Source organism: Lucilia sericata, unplaced genomic scaffold, assembly GCF_015586225.1.
Source record: "Lucilia sericata isolate MDLA Ls3-8-SP2 unplaced genomic scaffold, ASM1558622v1 Contig000203F_arrow, whole genome shotgun sequence".
NCBI lineage: Eukaryota > Metazoa > Arthropoda > Insecta > Diptera > Calliphoridae > Lucilia > Lucilia sericata.
The window spans coordinates 181,308-199,696 of NW_023994231.1; the positions used below are offsets into that span (position 1 = coordinate 181,308).

The window sequence follows — 18,389 nt, forward strand, 5'->3', positions numbered from 1 at the left end:
CACTGCTTAGCTGTTTTTTGTGCGTCAAATAATAGTTTTCACACACAAATACTATTTTATTTTCTGTTTGTCTAAAAATAGATATTTGATATCGTGTGCACAAAAAAAGGAAAAAAAGAAAAAGTAACTGTTTTATGTTTGTTTGTTTCTTTATTATGATTTTTTTTAGACTTTACATACAAAGTGAGCCATTAATAAAGTACTTAATGGTAATCATTGTAAGCAAAGATTTTGCTGGGATGGACAACAAAGAGGGCATATATCCATAAATAAGTATATATTAACAAGACAATTTTTGATTTGTTAAATAGTTTTAAGTTAAGAAGGTTTTCGTCCTTATAAGGCATTGAAGTAATAATAATAACTATAGTTGACATTGTCCAGACCTCTAACTCAAAAATATTGGAAATTTAAGGTATAAAAATAGCAAAATAGTGATTTAATATTAAAGGATAATCAAGGTCCTCCTTGAAACTTAAGCAAATTATACTATGGTCTCTTACGATGATGCTGTCCAAGTGTTATCCTATTTAGTTAATAATAAGTACATGAAAAATCATTTATTACAGAACATATTCAACAAAAATATATGGATATATGCCCTTATTTCATTTTAGCAAAATTTCAAGTGTCGATTTTTGCAAGTTGTGATTTTAATTTTTTACTGAAATTTTTCAGAGGGATAGCTATGAATGATATGTGAGGACATATTTAAAAAGTTTCTCAATTTTTAAATATAATTTAAAGGTTTTATGATGTTTTTATGCTCTTCTGTATAATTTCCCAAATGGTTTATGCGCCCTTATTCGGCTCCATGCTTCAATTATATATGCTCACTATGTAATTTAATTGAAAGGGAAAATATACAACACTTTCAAGGTATTGTCGGAAAATGAGAAAGTATGTATGTTTATTGAATGAGGATGAAGATATAGGTTTTCTAAATATATGTTTATATGTATTTATATTTAAATGGCCTTGAGCTTTAGGAAAATGTTAATAAACTAATTTAATTATTAATAATGTAAATCAAATTATGTACTATTAATAAACTAACCAAATCCGGCGAACATTTTTATATATCAACGATGCCGTTATTTTTCTTTATGTTTTAATTTTAAATTATTTTTGTAAAACTAACATTGTAAAACTGTTATTGTAAAACTATTTGTAACGTTAAAGTGAAAAAATAAAAAAAAAATTATTTATATTGTGGGTTAAGAGTTTTTGGGGTTTTAGTATTTAGAAACAACAAATTTAGTGATCCTTTGAAGTATTTACCCTTAAATATCGCAACACATACAGTGCAAACTTCAAAGATCAATACCTCATTATTTTGACAAAGCGTAGTATAACACTAAATTATACGACACAAAATTATTTCTTTGTGTGTAATTCTTACAGTGTAATTCATAATCATACCTGTTCAAGATATTCGTATATGACATCTCGACAAACATCATAAACGGGAGCTTTTAAATTAAGCACAACAGCATCTAATATGTATTGTAGAAATTCTCCATTGTCGTTAGTACACCACTGGCGCTTTCCCAAGTATTCATGAGCAGTAAATAAAATTAAAAATGATTTTGGAATTAACTCATTTACGTCTTGTATGTCATCAGTTTTAGCGTTGAGTGTATTAGGGCTATCATTTTCCTCTCTATGTATAAGAAAAAATGTATACGGTTTAAATATTAAGTATATATATATATATATATTTATATAATAAAATGTTACCTTAAAATAAGACGGTGCAAAATAACCCATGACCTCTTAAAATTTATTTCGTGGCCATGATTACTATTTTTATCGAATGTTCCATCAAATTGATAAACCAAAATTCGTATTACATCTTGAACCATTCGAGACAAATTTTCCTTGCTTAAGGCAACAACTGCAATATAAAAACAAATTTAACTGAATTGTAGTGATTCGTACCAATGCACGGTAGTCAATTTCGGCCAAAAATTATTTCATTTTTTTTAATTCTGATAAATTGCTGATAGTAAATTATAGCTAACACGTCAAATCATCTATTAAAATCATATTTTGATTATTGCTTAAACTTGTCACTGTTTATAAGGAGCAAAGTTGATAATTTATTCCTGTCACTCAGTGGTATACAAATAACACCGTGCAACAGTCATTTTCACACATAAAAAATCTATGTGTACAGGAAACTGCGGACCATTAGTATTAACTCTGTGTACTCAGTTTTTCATAATCAGCTCCTATGCTCCTGTAAAAGGACTTTAAAGTTTAAAGGACATACGATTTCAAAAGATGGAATTCCAAACGGGTTTTTCTCCCCGGTATTGTGCTAGCTATATTTAGCTAACGTACTTAATATGTATATCCGTAAAAGCTTAATTATTGTAAGATTTACATTGGTTTATAGCACTTTATAATTTCATTTTATTATAAAAAAAATTTAGTTTAAAATATTAACACAATTTATCCTAAAAATCTACTTGTTTTTTACGCTTGCTTTGTTGTATGTTGTTGTTTACATTACATTCAGTAATAAAATACATTTACATGTGCATTTACAAAATTCATCGAATTATTTTCGGTACTTTCTGAGAAAACCGCTCGAGAATTAGGAAAAAAACGTAATTTTTTTCGAGGTGGTCTGAAATTTTTATTCATAGCATTTTACGTTTTATTCATAACATTTTACGCTGATTTTCAATACCAAACTTTGGTTGATTTACTTTGCTTAGTTTTAACGTGAACGTATTTTAGGCTGACACAGAGAAAGACATATCTAAATAGACTCAGAATCTCACAAGGACCTGGAATATACATATTTATATGGTTGAATACAGAAAAATGTTTAACTCAACAAAACTGACTTATATCCTTTTTTGGTGAATTTAATAAGATAATTTGTACATATTTGAATTTATGACACTTTGGCTCATAATTTTCGCGAAGTCGATATTTTAAGTGTTTTTAGATTTAAAAGCTATGAGCAGTCAAAGTTAAAATTTCTCAAAAAAAAAATGCTTGTGACAAACCAAAAATTTGTGTAGCCGCATACTTAGATATCTTTCTGTATATGACTCAAATTTATCATAAGAGTTATGATAAATTCGTGTGCCATCACCCACTGGTTATATGGTGGTAAAAACGTGGGTACAATTTTTTTTTCTTAATTTTTACACAATTTTACCAGGAAATCGACGTACCCTTTTATACACCTGATGAAAACTAGAGCAAATGAAAGCAGACAATTAATAGATCCAATTCACCAAAGGGTTTTAGCATTTTAAACCAAACTTTTTTCAGACCCTCTCTGATTTTGATGGAATTTGGTACACATATTCTTTTCATACATACAAAATTTAGTTCTCCAAAATTTCCAAAATTCTAAAAAGGATTAACTTGATATTGTATACTTATATTCTAACATATATATCCGATTTTAATCATTTTAGACTGTAATTAATGCCTATGTGTCGTAATTTCACAATATTTTATTTCAAATATTATGGTTATAAAATAAGGATAATAATATCAAAAAATGTCCTTGAGTCAAGGATAACGGTATCTCACATTTTCATTATTCCTTTAGTAAAATTAGCTTATAATATCAACAACAACATATAAAAAAATCAAAGTTGGACCATGAAGGAATCCATAGAAAATCTAATTTCAGTAAACTAATCAATATTTACAAATTTTAAAATTTTTACTTTTATTTTTTGATAAATCAAATAAAATTTGAAAATTTCTAGTTGAGTATCTACTAACAACTATTAAAATAGAAAGGAAATTAAAGCCCACAAAGTATAAACATTAATAAATGTAAATATCTTAGACCTTAAATAGTTAAATATAATTGAGAAATTTATATATTGCCTTACTTCATTGGATTACATACATATAAAATACATATATGGTCAAATTGTTCACAAAGTTGCAAAACTTTAAATGCATATAAATTAAAAACTCATTCAGAAAAGATTTTTTTGTTGCACAGTGTAATATTATATTTAGAGGTATATAATATTTTTTTAATTTTCTACTTCAAAAGTTCCTTATTCGCAAAAATGGCGAAAATTTAGTTTTAGATTTTTTTTTATATTTTGCGCCAAAAAGTATGAAATATAAAAATGTCTAACTAAAAGCATGTATAGTGACTCTTACCAGGAGTTCCAGTAAAAAATTTTATTCATTACTCATTCATATACGAAAATATCGCAATTTTTGACTAAATTTTTAAGCTAGAGGGACACGCTTTGCGTGAATGTGCACAAAAATCGTTACTTCTTTCAAATATTCATGACTGTTCTGTAAATCGATTCGTTTTCAAAACCGAGAAGCTTTTAAAATCGAATTTGGTGTTCTGCAAATTGAATTTTTATTTGAACGTAAAATTCAGAAAAAAAACGTATTTAATGAAAAAGAGTTTAAAATGGACACAGCATTTATATTAAGTTACAATTGTATTAAAAAACGCAAAAAATAATTATTTAATTTATTAGAATAAAATTAAATTCGATTTACTTTCGACTAGATTTGTGTACTCGGTTTTAAAACGAGAAAGAATTTGAGAACTCGTTTTTTAATGACAAATTTACACGGATTCGGTTTACAGAACAGACAGGATTATCTTAAAATCGGTGGCAGCGTTGCAACTGACCAAATCGTTTGAAACCTACCAATTTTTTAAAATCATATAAAAGTTTTTTTGAGAAAAGTATGACTTTTTTATTAAAGTATTTCGTCCCCTTAAATAAAACACAATATACTACTATTCATTTATTTTTTGAGTTCCTTTTTTATTGTACGTGGGATACGCTCTTAAAGATACGAATAAGACAGGGATGTTGTGAATCCCAGTTTAGAGAAAGCGAATAACAAATTTTATTCAATGTTGTTGTGGAATCTGGTTGAGGTCAGAATTTGAAATCGACAAAAAGTTTATATCCCTTTCAGGGTCAAAAATAATTTATGTCTAGAAAAAAACTTGAAAACTTATATTTAATATAATTTGAGTATGCTGAATTCGGGAAAAATAATATTTTTTGAATTTGAGTTTTCCCTAGTGAGTTATAGAAGGTCAAAGTTAAATGTCGAATATATTCGACATTCGAAAAACAGTCTCCAAAAAGTACCACCAATATTTTTTATGAATTTTTTTTTTGTAAAATGTCTTCTTAAACTTCTTTCAATACAATACAATTTAAATCTGCATAGTCCGATCTCCTAAAATACAATTTTTTTGGCCATAAATTAAGCTGTTTTTTAAACGTTGTTAAAAAGCACTTTTTAAAAAGTAGTCATAAGTGACAATTTCTTAAAATCTGATTTTTAAATACTTTTAAAATACGGAAGATCTTTCAAAATCTCAATTATAAATATAATAAAGTCTTCATTTTCATCTAAAAGAAAAAAATTTAAACTAAAGTTAAATATTATACCCAAAAAATGCTTAAAAACAGAGTCTATTGTAATGTCGAATATATTTGACAAAACCACGGAAAGGGATATTGGTGTCACAGAAATAGATGTTATCGGTTTTATGTTCGAATCAGAATTGTTGTCGGAATTTCGTGTCACAGAATATGTTTTTATCGTTTTTTTTTGTCAGAAATAATCTGATCAGTTAGTATGTGTCAAATTTGTATTTTGTTTGTTTTGTTTTATGTGTTTAAATGGAATTGGAACAAAATGTAAGTTGAATTAATTTTTATAAATATAAAAAACAAAGATGTTCTTATTTTTTCTATAACACAAATAGGAGAAAGGATAGAAATAGCTTCAAAAAAAAACTTCAACAACATTCGAAAAGCTTTTTTATTCAGACGAAATCGATCAAAAAATCCTTAAAGTGGGTAAATTTTAATATATCATTGCGGCTTACGCTGATTCCTCAATATTTTTAGTTTCACTTTTTCACTATTTGTTTCCTCCATCATTTAAAAAAAAAAGAAAAAACAAAACATTAATTAAACCGCGTCTTGAGTGAAGGAAAATCTACAGTATGATGAGGGTAGCGAAGAACGGCGGCGTATGCTAGTTTAGAATCTAAACAAAACAGAACATCTGATTCGAATATGGGATTCGCTAATTTTCGAATTAAAGGAAAATCAAGTCGATTTCATGACACCAATTCAAATCAGAATCGATTTTTAGTTCTGGTAAATCACAATTTTCATTTGAATTTTGCAACAACACCGATTTTTTGCAAATGCAAAAGCGAATGGAAATGGTTAATTTGAAAAGGAAATTTAAAATTATAAAATTACATATTTTGATGAATTATACTATGAAGTATCAATATCGATCCCCTAGCTATCAACAAAATAACACAAATATGTTTCTATAAAATACTAATATATACATGGAGAATTTCATGTCAAGTGACTGCCGGACTTAGAAGGGGTCAAAGATGGACATTTTGGTCTTATAAGGTTTTATTCCAATGAGTTTAATTTTTTAATTTAAATAAAAATTTTTTCGAACTGTGATATTAATATTATTAATTGAATATTCTTCAGGCTCGAGTTCGAGTCCCACTTGGGGATAAGTTATTTTCCAAATTGTAATGATATTTTTAATTATAAGAATACTGAAAATTTAATTTTTCGGACACAACAGCAGAATGGAATGCATTTTCGGGCCCGCTACGGCTCCTCATCAGCAATCTTCTTGTGCCATATGCTATGTCACTTGTAAACATCATCTATTTAACTCACAAGTTTTGAAGAAATGGAATATGGGAATTGTAACAAAGTCCTTATTCCAATTTCATTCTACTTTATTGAGTTAGATCGAAGTTTACGAGCTTTTTTCAGTGTTGTATTCTTATCTATCATTACTCTTTGTCGCTGCTTTAGCCAACTGTCAGTTAGCAATTAAGCAACACTTTTTGTTTTTGTATGTTTTGTTTATTTCTGTTGATCCTATTCAGTCGTGAATCAACAGCAGTGCATTAAACATGTACATATATCCACTGTGCCAAGTGTGTTTATATATTAAGATTATTGATTTCTTCGAACTGTGATATTAATATTATTAATTGAATATTCTTCAGGCTCGAGTTCGAGTCCCACTTGGGGATAAGTTATTTTCCAAATTGTAATGATATTTTTAATTATAAGAATACTGAAAATTTAATTTTTCGGACACAACAGCAGAATGGAATGCATTTTCGGGCCCGCTACGGCTCCTCATCAGCAATCTTCTTGTGCCATATGCTATGTCACTTGTAAACATCATCTATTTAACTCACAAGTTTTGAAGAAATGGAATATGGGAATTGTAACAAAGTCCTTATTCCAATTTCATTCTACTTTATTGAGTTAGATCGAAGTTTACGAGCTTTTTTCAGTGTTGTATTCTTATCTATCATTACTCTTTGTCGCTGCTTTAGCCAACTGTCAGTTAGCAATTAAGCAACACTTTTTGTTTTGTTTATTTCTGTTGATCCTATTCAGTCGTGAATCAACAGCAGTGCATTAAACATGTACATATATCCACTGTGCCCAGTGTGTTTACATATTAAGATTATTGATTTCTTCGAACTGTGATATTAATATTATTAATTGAATATTCTTCAGGCTCGAGTTCGAGTCCCACTTGGGGATAAGTTATTTTCCAAATTGTAATGATATTTTTAATTATAAGAATACTGAAAATTTAATCCTTCGGACACAACAGCAGAATGGAATGCATTTTCGGGCCCGCTACGGCTCCTCATCAGCAATCTTCTTGTGCCATATGCTATGTCACTTGTAAACATCATCTATTTAACTCACAAGTTTTGAAGAAATGGAATATGGGAATTGTAACAAAGTCCTTATTCCAATTTCATTCTACTTTATTGAGTTAGATCGAAGTTTACGAGCTTTTTTCAGTGTTGTATTCTTATCTATCATTACTCTTTGTCGCTGCTTTAGCCAACTGTCAGTTAGCAATTAAGCAACACTTTTTGTTTTTGTATGTTTTGTTTATTTCTGTTGATCCTATTCAGTCGTGAATCAACAGCAGTGCATTAAACATGTACATATATCCACTGTGCCCAGTGTGTTTACATATTAAGATTATTGATTTCTTCGAACTGTGATATTAATATTATTAATTGAATATTCTTCAGGCTCGAGTTCGAGTCCCACTTGGGGATAAGTTATTTTCCAAATTGTAATGATATTTTTAATTATAAGAATACTGAAAATTTAATCCTTCGGACACAACAGCAGAATGGAATGCATTTTCGGGCCCGCTACGGCTCCTCATCAGCAATCTTCTTGTGCCATATGCTATGTCACTTGTAAACATCATCTATTTAACTCACAAGTTTTGAAGAAATGGAATATGGGAATTGTAACAAAGTCCTTATTCCAATTTCATTCTACTTTATTGAGTTAGATCGAAGAAACGAAGTGCACTGCTGTTGATTCACGACTGAATAGGATCAACAGAAATAAACAAAACATACAAAAACAAAAAGTGTTGCTTAATTGCTAACTGACAGTTGGCTAAAGCAGCGACAAAGAGTAATGATAGATAAGAATACAACACTGAAAAAAGCTCGTAAACTTCGATCTAACTCAATAAAGTAGAATGAAATTGGAATAAGGACTTTGTTACAATTCCCATATTCCATTTCTTCAAAACTTGTGAGTTAAATAGATGATGTTTACAAGTGACATAGCATATGGCACAAGAAGATTGCTGATGAGGAGCCGTAGCGGGCCCGAAAATGCATTCCATTCTGCTGTTGTGTCCGAAGGATTAAATTTTCAGTATTCTTATAATTAAAAATATCATTACAATTTGGAAAATAACTTATCCCCAAGTGGGACTCGAACTCGAGCCTGAAGAATATTCAATTAATAATATTAATATCACAGTTCGAAGAAATCAATAATCTTAATATGTAAACACACTGGGCACAGTGGATATATGTACATGTTTAATGCACTGCTGTTGATTCACGACTGAATAGGATCAACAGAAATAAACAAAACATACAAAAACAAAAAGTGTTGCTTAATTGCTAACTGACAGTTGGCTAAAGCAGCGACAAAGAGTAATGATAGATAAGAATACAACACTGAAAAAAGCTCGTAAACTTCGATCTAACTCAATAAAGTAGAATGAAATTGGAATAAGGACTTTGTTACAATTCCCATATTCCATTTCTTCAAAACTTGTGAGTTAAATAGATGATGTTTACAAGTGACATAGCATATGGCACAAGAAGATTGCTGATGAGGAGCCGTAGCGGGCCCGAAAATGCATTCCATTCTGCTGTTGTGTCCGAAGGATTAAATTTTCAGTATTCTTATAATTAAAAATATCATTACAATTTGGAAAATAACTTATCCCCAAGTGGGACTCGAACTCGAGCCTGAAGAATATTCAATTAATAATATTAATATCACAGTTCGAAGAAATCAATAATCTTAATATGTAAACACACTGGGCACAGTGGATATATGTACATGTTTAATGCACTGCTGTTGATTCACGACTGAATAGGATCAACAGAAATAAACAAAACAAAAAGTGTTGCTTAATTGCTAACTGACAGTTGGCTAAAGCAGCGACAAAGAGTAATGATAGATAAGAATACAACACTGAAAAAAGCTCGTAAACTTCGATCTAACTCAATAAAGTAGAATGAAATTGGAATAAGGACTTTGTTACAATTCCCATATTCCATTTCTTTAAAACTTGTGAGTTAAATAGATGATGTTTACAAGTGACATAGCATATGGCACAAGAAGATTGCTGATGAGGAGCCGTAGCGGGCCCGAAAATGCATTCCATTCTGCTGTTGTGTCCGAAAAATTAAATTTTCAGTATTCTTATAATTAAAAATATCATTACAATTTGGAAAATAACTTATCCCCAAGTGGGACTCGAACTCGAGCCTGAAGAATATTCAATTAATAATATTAATATCACAGTTCGAAGAAATCAATAATCTTAATATATAAACACACTGGGCACAGTGGATATATGTACATGTTTAATGCACTGCTGTTGATTCACGACTGAATAGGATCAACAGAAATAAACAAAACATACAAAAACAAAAATTGTTGCTTAATTGCTAACTGACAGTTGGCTAAAGCAGCGACAAAGAGTTATGATAGATAAGAATACAACACTGAAAAAAGCTCGTAAACTTCGATCTAACTCAATAAAGTAGAATGAAATTGGAATAAGGACTTTGTTACAATTCCCATATTCCATTTCTTCAAAACTTGTGAGTTAAATAGATGATGTTTACAAGTGACATAGCATATGGCACAAGAAGATTGCTGATGAGGAGCCGTAGCGGGCCAGAAAATGCATTCCATTCTGCTGTTGTGTCCGAAAAATTAAATTTTCAGTATTCTTATAATTAAAAATATCATTACAATTTGGAAAATAACTTATCCCCAAGTGGGACTCGAACTCGAGCCTGAAGAATATTCAATTAATAATAAAAATTTTTTATATATTTTTTTTTCAAAATGGGCCCTTTTTTGCTTAAAAGAAAGCAACTTCCATAAAGGGCTTTATAATCCCATAATGGAATGCGAGTGGGATATCTATCAAAAAAAAAAAATACATTTTTTTCAATATTTAATTTTCCTCCATTTTTTCAAAATGAACTTTTTGTTGTATTTTTTTGCTGAAAAGAAAGCTTAGATCATTGCCTTTAAGAGCTTTGTGATTACTTCCATTTAAAAATTAAAAAATCGGGTTATTCGATATTCGAAAAATCAACATTTAGAAAAAACCGACACTGGTATAACACAAAAAACAATCTTAAAACCGGTTGAAAAACTGAGTCGATCACCCTAGTTACTTGAAACGAAATTCCCCATATGTTAAAATGAATAATACATACATATGTAGTTTCTGACTGAAAAATTTCATGTTTTTATCTTTATTAGTTTCTTGTAAAAAATTTAAAAGTTAAGTTATATGTACATATGGGAAATTCTCTTTTTAATTTAGATTTTGGGGTTCAAAAAAATTATGAAATTTTTTTAATAGCACATCAACGATATTTTGTGTGGACATTTTCTAACATCTTAGAAGTACAATTATCTTCTCGTGAATAATTTTTAGCAAAAGCCGCTAAAGTTTTAGCGGTTTAAAGTTAACAGTTTAAAAAAATTCCCAAAATTACGTTTTTACATGAAACTCGAAAATATAAGCGTGGATATAACCCATAACGAAGGATCCAAAATACAAATAAATTTAACCCAAACATTTGAAATATTCGTGGATAAATTCGAGAGTTTTTTTCAACCTCTTTAAAAAATATTTTTTTATAAAACTAAGTAAACATTTTTTTATAAACTATTTAACATGATGAATTAATACATTCATTTACAATCATTAAATAAAAAAATTATGCATTTATGTTTGATAGATTAAAAATTATGAGGTTTTAATTTATTTATGCTTATATTCGAATGCATTTTTTTAAAATTGCATAAAATCCAAAATGGTTGTATTTTTTCGAACGGCTTATAGATTTCGCTACAGACCTCATCAATAGCGACCTAAAAAGAATATAATTTTATTAATTTTAATTAGCGTGGAGGATGTGCTTCACTAGTTTTTCTTAACTTTTATGCAAATATTTTTGTGGTTAGCCAATAACTGCTTGTTTATAATTATCTTCTGCTTCCATTTCTGAATTTAAATGAGTATGTAATATAAAACCCGTTAAAATGTAAATCTATATAAAGCTCGGAAATAAATTTCATACACATGACCGAACTTTTTTCAGTGCATTTAATGCAAAATCGTACTTTTTTCTAACGGCTTATCGATTTTGGTATAAGCATCATTGTCAGCTACCGATTAATGTTAACTGTTACCAATTTTAATTAGAGGTTTAGGTGTGCTTCGTCGAATTGTCTTGTAACACTAAACACCGCGTTTTCGGCGAAAGAGAAATTTAGATGAAATTTCTTTTGCAGTCAACATATCCCAGTTTATCTACAATTAACTGCTTTTATCATTTTTAAATGAAGTATTAACGCAAAAAACCGTTAAAATGAAAATCTGTTCGGTTAATTTAAATTTTGTAAAGAATTTATATATTTACATGAATGAACTTTTTTCCACTTTTTTAATGCAAAAACGCATTTTTTTGAATGGCTTATCGATTTTCGTATAAGCATCATTGTCAGCTACCGGTTGATGTATAATGTCCCTAATTTAAATTATGCTGTGAAAGAAACCCCGCGTATTCAGTCCACGAGAGGCCTTGATTTTGATGCAAACCAATTCTTTCTATATAAAGATTGATTACTGATAAAATCAGAATTTAAAATTTGTTGATAATGCGAAAATTTGCTAAAGTAAAAAATGAAAAATTCGCAATTTTTTTGTATTCGCTCTAAAATCTTTGCATGCTAATATTTTATCGCGGCTTTATGATTTCAATATGTAAAATTTAAAAGTATCTCGATCACGCGATATTTTGGGTATATTGAAGTTACGCTGTTAGTGTGCTTCGCGAAAAAGACCTTTTTTTGAAACTTTCACGTTTGTTTTTCTAATATTTAAGCTTCTCCTGCAGAGATACCTTCTAGAGCACATTTTGGAGATGTACATTAGGGTGGGTCGAAAAAAAGTTGAGTCAGTCACCCCCTACGATTAAAGATATGTTAATAATATTTCCAAAAATATAAAAAATATTTTTTTGCCACGCCTAGAAATACCGCCCTTTTTGTTTTTTATATATAACGTCGCCATTTTAAGTCCGATCGTAACATATAATATATCAATATTTATGGCTTGATTGTAGCTATATTTCAATCTTAGACAATTTTTTAATTCTACGCCATATTCTATGCGAGACTTCTGATATCTCGGATCCTTCCCCAAAATATAAAATTGTGGCTATACTGGAATAAAGTATATTTAATTATATGAGTTATTAGTTTCTAAAATGCTCACTTTTATGCATAAACAGCTATTTTACAGGTACTTAAAAATACCTGTATAGTTCTAACTACAAACAATTAATTTGCTAGGGATATGGTCGAAAACTATTTTTTCAAATTAATTTACAATACAAAAATTTCATTCTGCCCCCTATTTTAACACAAGAAAGATAATTTTATTCAGCATTTAATTTTATTAATTAATAACAAAATCACGTAGGTACATAAAAATTAAACATTTTATTTTATAAAAATCGATGAAAAATTAAAGAGTTATGCTTTATAGAAATATTTCATGTTTTTACCATAAAATTACTTGCATGTTTCTTGTTTTTTTTTTTTTTTTTTTTAACAATTTTCAAAAATGTTTATACTAATTTTTATAAAATGTGATAAATTTATTTAATGGTAGATTAACTTTTCTTAAATAGTTATATATTTTTAAAGATGTTCTTGAAATAAAATATATTACTCGGGAATGGCCGACCATATGATACCAATATGAGTATATCTAAAATGTGATTTCTTTTTAATAAGGCATTTATATTGAAATTTGTCCATTACTTTTTAAGCAATTTATTGATGAAAAACTGATTTTCTGAAAGAGCCTATCAAAATTTGGTGGAGGGATTTATGTTCATATAGGAGTTAGATATGCAGATTTTGATTATAATGGTAATGTTTAAGAGGGAAGGAATTACAATTAAGAGCTCCGATCTAATCCATTTTCAAACAACTTCGTCCTTTGGTAAAATTAAATATTTGAGCCTATTTTCATCAAATTATCTGGAAAATTGCGACTTGTAGTTTGATTACAAGGTTTACATGGACGGACAGTCGGACGGACATAGCTTAACCACTATATTGCTGTAGGATATACATACATAGTTAACTTTCTGCTATTTTGAAAGGAAGTAGGATCTGAAATGGTTTGTAACTGAAAAAATAAAAAGGATTTCTGTTTTATATAGTTCATTTAAAAATTTTCGACTGTCTTTCGTGGCAAATTAATTGTTTGTTGTGAGAACGGTTGATAAATACTTGAACATTATTAAATATCTATAAAATAGGTTTATATAATTCAATGTACTTTATTCCAGTATAGCCACAATTTTATATTTTGGGGAAGGATCCGAGATATCAGAAGTCGCGCATAGAATATGACGTCGAATTAAAAAATTGTCTAAGAGTGAAATATAGCTACAGTCTAAGAGTGAAATATAGCTACAATATTGATATATAACATGTTACGATCGGGCGTAATATATAAAAAACAAAAAGGGCGGTATTTCTAGGCGTGGCAAAAAAATATTTTTTATATTTTTGGAAATGTTATTAACATATCTTTAATCGTAGGGGGTGACTGACACAACTTTTTTTCTGTCCATAGAGACCGACCCACTCTAATGTACATCAAACTACGCGTAATTACAATGCCTACTTTTTCTCATTTATACATTTTGCACAAATATTATATCCAAAAAAATGCAAATTTTGTAAAATGGTAATTCTTTACTTATAAATGGCACAACAATTAAATATGGACTATAGTCATTCAACAAGTGTATACAGCTTACATTAGCAAAATTGACTTTCTAAGTTGTAAGCCGCCCTCGTAATATCAAAAAGTTGTAAAAAAACTACTTAGTTTCAATCACATTTTTGAGAAATTTTAACTTTGAGTGTTTATTTCTCCAACATGGAACTACTCTCGACCACAAAATTTTATGGACGTATTCTTTCAAGTCTTGTGAATAAAAATTCGTCATCACTTAATTTTAAAAATCTGGAACGAAAAAAATATTTAATGCATAAAGTTGATTTCTTAAAATCTAAAACAAAAAAAGAATTTCCCATATTTATTTAAATTAAAAAATATGTGGAAGTTATGTACATGAACAATACGTTAATGAAATCTCCTAAGTATAATCTTCTGAATTATGATTGTTCAAAAATTAGCAATAAAGTTATTCCAGCCTTTGTTATTCGTGATGAGGAGGGGTGTGGTCCTTGATATGCCTATTTTTTGTATTTTTTAATAAAAACTATAAACTGCTATATGATTTAGAGAAATTTAATGGATATCAATTGAAAGTGGTAAATACCAACATTCTTCCATAGAAAGTATTTTTAACATGACACACTAAAAACTATAATAATATTCTTAATGGTTTTTATACTTTGCTATCCTACAAAGTTTTCCACATTATTATTATTTTTTAATTATATCGTAGAGAATATTACACTTCCTTTCACATTGTCAAATTTCACTTTGAAGTCTTCTAATGTGAAAAATTTATTAATTTATTATCTGGGATAATTAAAAAAAACAATAAACGTTAAACAAATAGAGATATAAACACCAAATTTGAAAGATACATACTTCATTCTAATATCTTTTTTATAAATATAAATATATATATCTTATATCTTTTTATTCTAAAAATATAAAACGAAATGCAAGATAGAAATACTAAAATTGTCCTCTTTCGTTTGATACCCATATTGATATAATAGGGTGACTACAAATATTTTATAAACATTTTTGAAAATTTTATGTACCTAAAATTTTAAAGTCCTTTAAAAAGGACAAACGATCAGAAAATGAAAAACTGAGTACGCAGTTGTACCACATAAATTCTGTGCTTACGTATGTATATGGTTTGGTTCTTGAGTGAAAAATGCTGTTGGACGGTGAAAGCTTAGACAATTTCCTTGAAGGGCTTTATAGTCCTATAATGGGATGCGGTTGGGATATCTCAACTGAAGAAAACATTTTTTTTTTCAATATTTGACACTGAATTTTCCCCTATTTTTTTCAAATTGGACGTTTTTGTTTTATTTTTATTTTTTGCTCAAAAGAAAGCTTAGACCATTGTCTTTAAGAGCTTTGTGATTACTTCCCAGCAAAATTTTCTTGAATTTCGGTAATGGGTAGTAGTTATTTCCTAGGTTACAAAGTAATGAGTGATACATATTAATCTCATTATTTCAAATACAATAATAATTAGTTGCTTGTAATGATCTAAATATGTACTTATATATATAGTTACCTACAAGGGTCAAATAAGTACTTGCATGTAATACGTGTTATAACCACTTATTTTAGTAATTAAACTACATACTTTAAATACATTTGAGTCTAAAAGATATCTATATCGTTGAACCGCCATTTTTTAATATTTACGTTAATGGTAAAGTTTTAATATATTTAGGTTTTAAATATTTATATTCAGCTTTTACAGTTCCCTAAATATAATTGGTTTGTTTTTATAATGTACGTACGATCAAACAACCAACTTTTAACATTATTTAATGAATTTTTTTAAATATTTCTTTTCGTTATTGAGGTCTAAAATTGATTTTGCTTGAATGGTTTTAATATTGTTCATTAGTGTCTAAAACTAACTGGTGTAAAATTTTAGTCCAATCGAATAACAGGAACCCGTGCCGGAAATTGATTGTAACGTATACAATTTTATTAAAAATAAGACTTTTTTGATTTCTTCTTTCTTAACATTTAGGCCAAACCTTATCTTCTAGAGAAAATTATCTAAAGAGGTGTAATTATATAATTATTATGTCTTTAGAAGATAAGATTTAGTAGACATTTTTAGAAAATATAATTTTAATGGCATTTACCGAATTTTACACTTTCCAATCGATTTCCGGCACGGGTTCCCGTATCTGATTGGGCTAATTTTTTTTTGGTACTATTAATAAAATCCAAACAAAATCGATATTTTTTAACCACCTCTAATGTACATAAGTACATACATATTTGTATTTTCTTTGTGAAAATAAAAAATTTTATGAATTAATCTTATTTTGTTATTCTTTCCTGATATGATAAATTATATATTCTTCATTCATTCCCACCGAAATATCTAAAATTTTTGGTAAAGAAAAGTAGTTATTTCATATATTACTTGGTAATGAGTAGTCATTATCAAGCACATTATTTTATTTACCTGAATATGTACTTACGGATATAGAGCAAAGTAATTTGGAAATGTTATAGCCCAATTGTTTAGCGCGTCTATTTTGTATTTTGTTTTTACACTATCAGATTTGAAACAAAATTAAACTTCAATTTGAAAAAAATCGAAGAAAAAACATAAATTTTCATTGTTTCTTTGTTTCTTATTTGAAATTTGTTTCTGTTTTTATTTTTTTCTTTGTTTAAACAAAAAATACAATCGTTTTGAAATTTTTCAAAAAAATTAAAAAATCATACGATTTTCAATTTTCCATCCGTATTTTCAGTAAGTTTTATTACATTCTGTATCTACACTATAATATTTTTAATTTTATTTGAAAATTTTGACATGTCGTTTTACTGAATATTATGGTGAAAGCAAATTACACTTTATTAAAACTTCCGCGAGCAATGTGAATTCCAATAGAGTCACCCATATGCTCCTTTGTGAAACTAGCAACGTCCACTATCTTCTTTCGTGAGCGGATTTTGAACAATTTAATCACCTGACGGTCTTTAAAAGTGGAAGTTTTCCATAGACAACCACTATCTGTTCCCTTTCCATGCCTTTTCTCAAGTGAAATCGTGATTCATATCGATTTACGCCAAATTTTTCACCAAAAAGAACGAACCAATTTCAAACATGGATTCTTATCCTCTAGAGCTTTAATAATAGTTCTTTTTTGATTAGATAATAACTGCACTTTTTTCAGAAATATAATATATTTCACTTTGCGTAATAGAAATTGAAACAAAATTTCGCTTGTTTGGAAGCTCTGAGTTAAGAGTATAAACAGCAAAAAGACGAGATGGATTCATTGCCGTTATTTCGAAACAGTCGAAATCGAAGATCATATCGTCACGCGTTGCATTTTTTGTGCTCGCTACTGTATACAGTCCTTTAAAAAGGACAAACGATCAGAAAATGAAAAACTGATTACGCAGTTGTACCACATAAATTCTGTGCTTACGTATGTATATGGTTTGGTTCTTGAGTGAAAAATGCTGTTGGACGGTGAAAGCTTAGACAATTTCCTTGAAGGGTTTTATAGTCCTATAATGGGATGCGGTTGGGATATCTCAACTGAAGAAAACAATTTTTTTTCAATATTTGACACTGAATTTTCCCATATTTTTTTCAAATTGGACGTTTTTGTTTTATTTTTTTTTTTTTTGCTCAAAAGAAAGCTTAGACCATTGTCTTTAAGAGCTTTGTGATTACTTCCCAGCAAAATTTTCTTGAATTTCGGTAATGGGTAGTAGTTATTTCCTAGGTTACAAAGTAATGAGAGGTACATATTAATCTCATTATTTCAAATACAATAATAATTAGTTGCTTGTAATGATCTAAATATGTACTTATATATATAATTACCTACAAGGGTCAAATAAGTACTTGCATGTAATACGTGTTATAACCACTTATTTTAGTAATTAAACTACATACTTTAAATACATTTGAGTCTAAAATTTATAGTTTCCCAGATAAA

At 28.6% G+C, this 18,389-nt stretch overlaps 1 protein-coding gene across 1 annotated transcript in view; it reads right to left on the reverse strand.

The window, feature by feature from the left end:
• The window catches only part of LOC119601984 (calcineurin-binding protein cabin-1-like), a 446,878-nt gene that overhangs the window by 130,487 nt on the left and 298,002 nt on the right, over positions 1-18,389 (reverse strand). Inside the window, exons 11-12 of the mRNA XM_037953280.1 lie at positions 1,741-1,897; positions 1,423-1,663 (exon numbers count right to left, since the gene is read on the reverse strand). Of these exons, the coding sequence (XP_037809208.1) occupies positions 1,423-1,663; positions 1,741-1,897 (398 nt within the window). The remainder of the gene's footprint in view (positions 1-1,422; positions 1,664-1,740; positions 1,898-18,389) is intronic.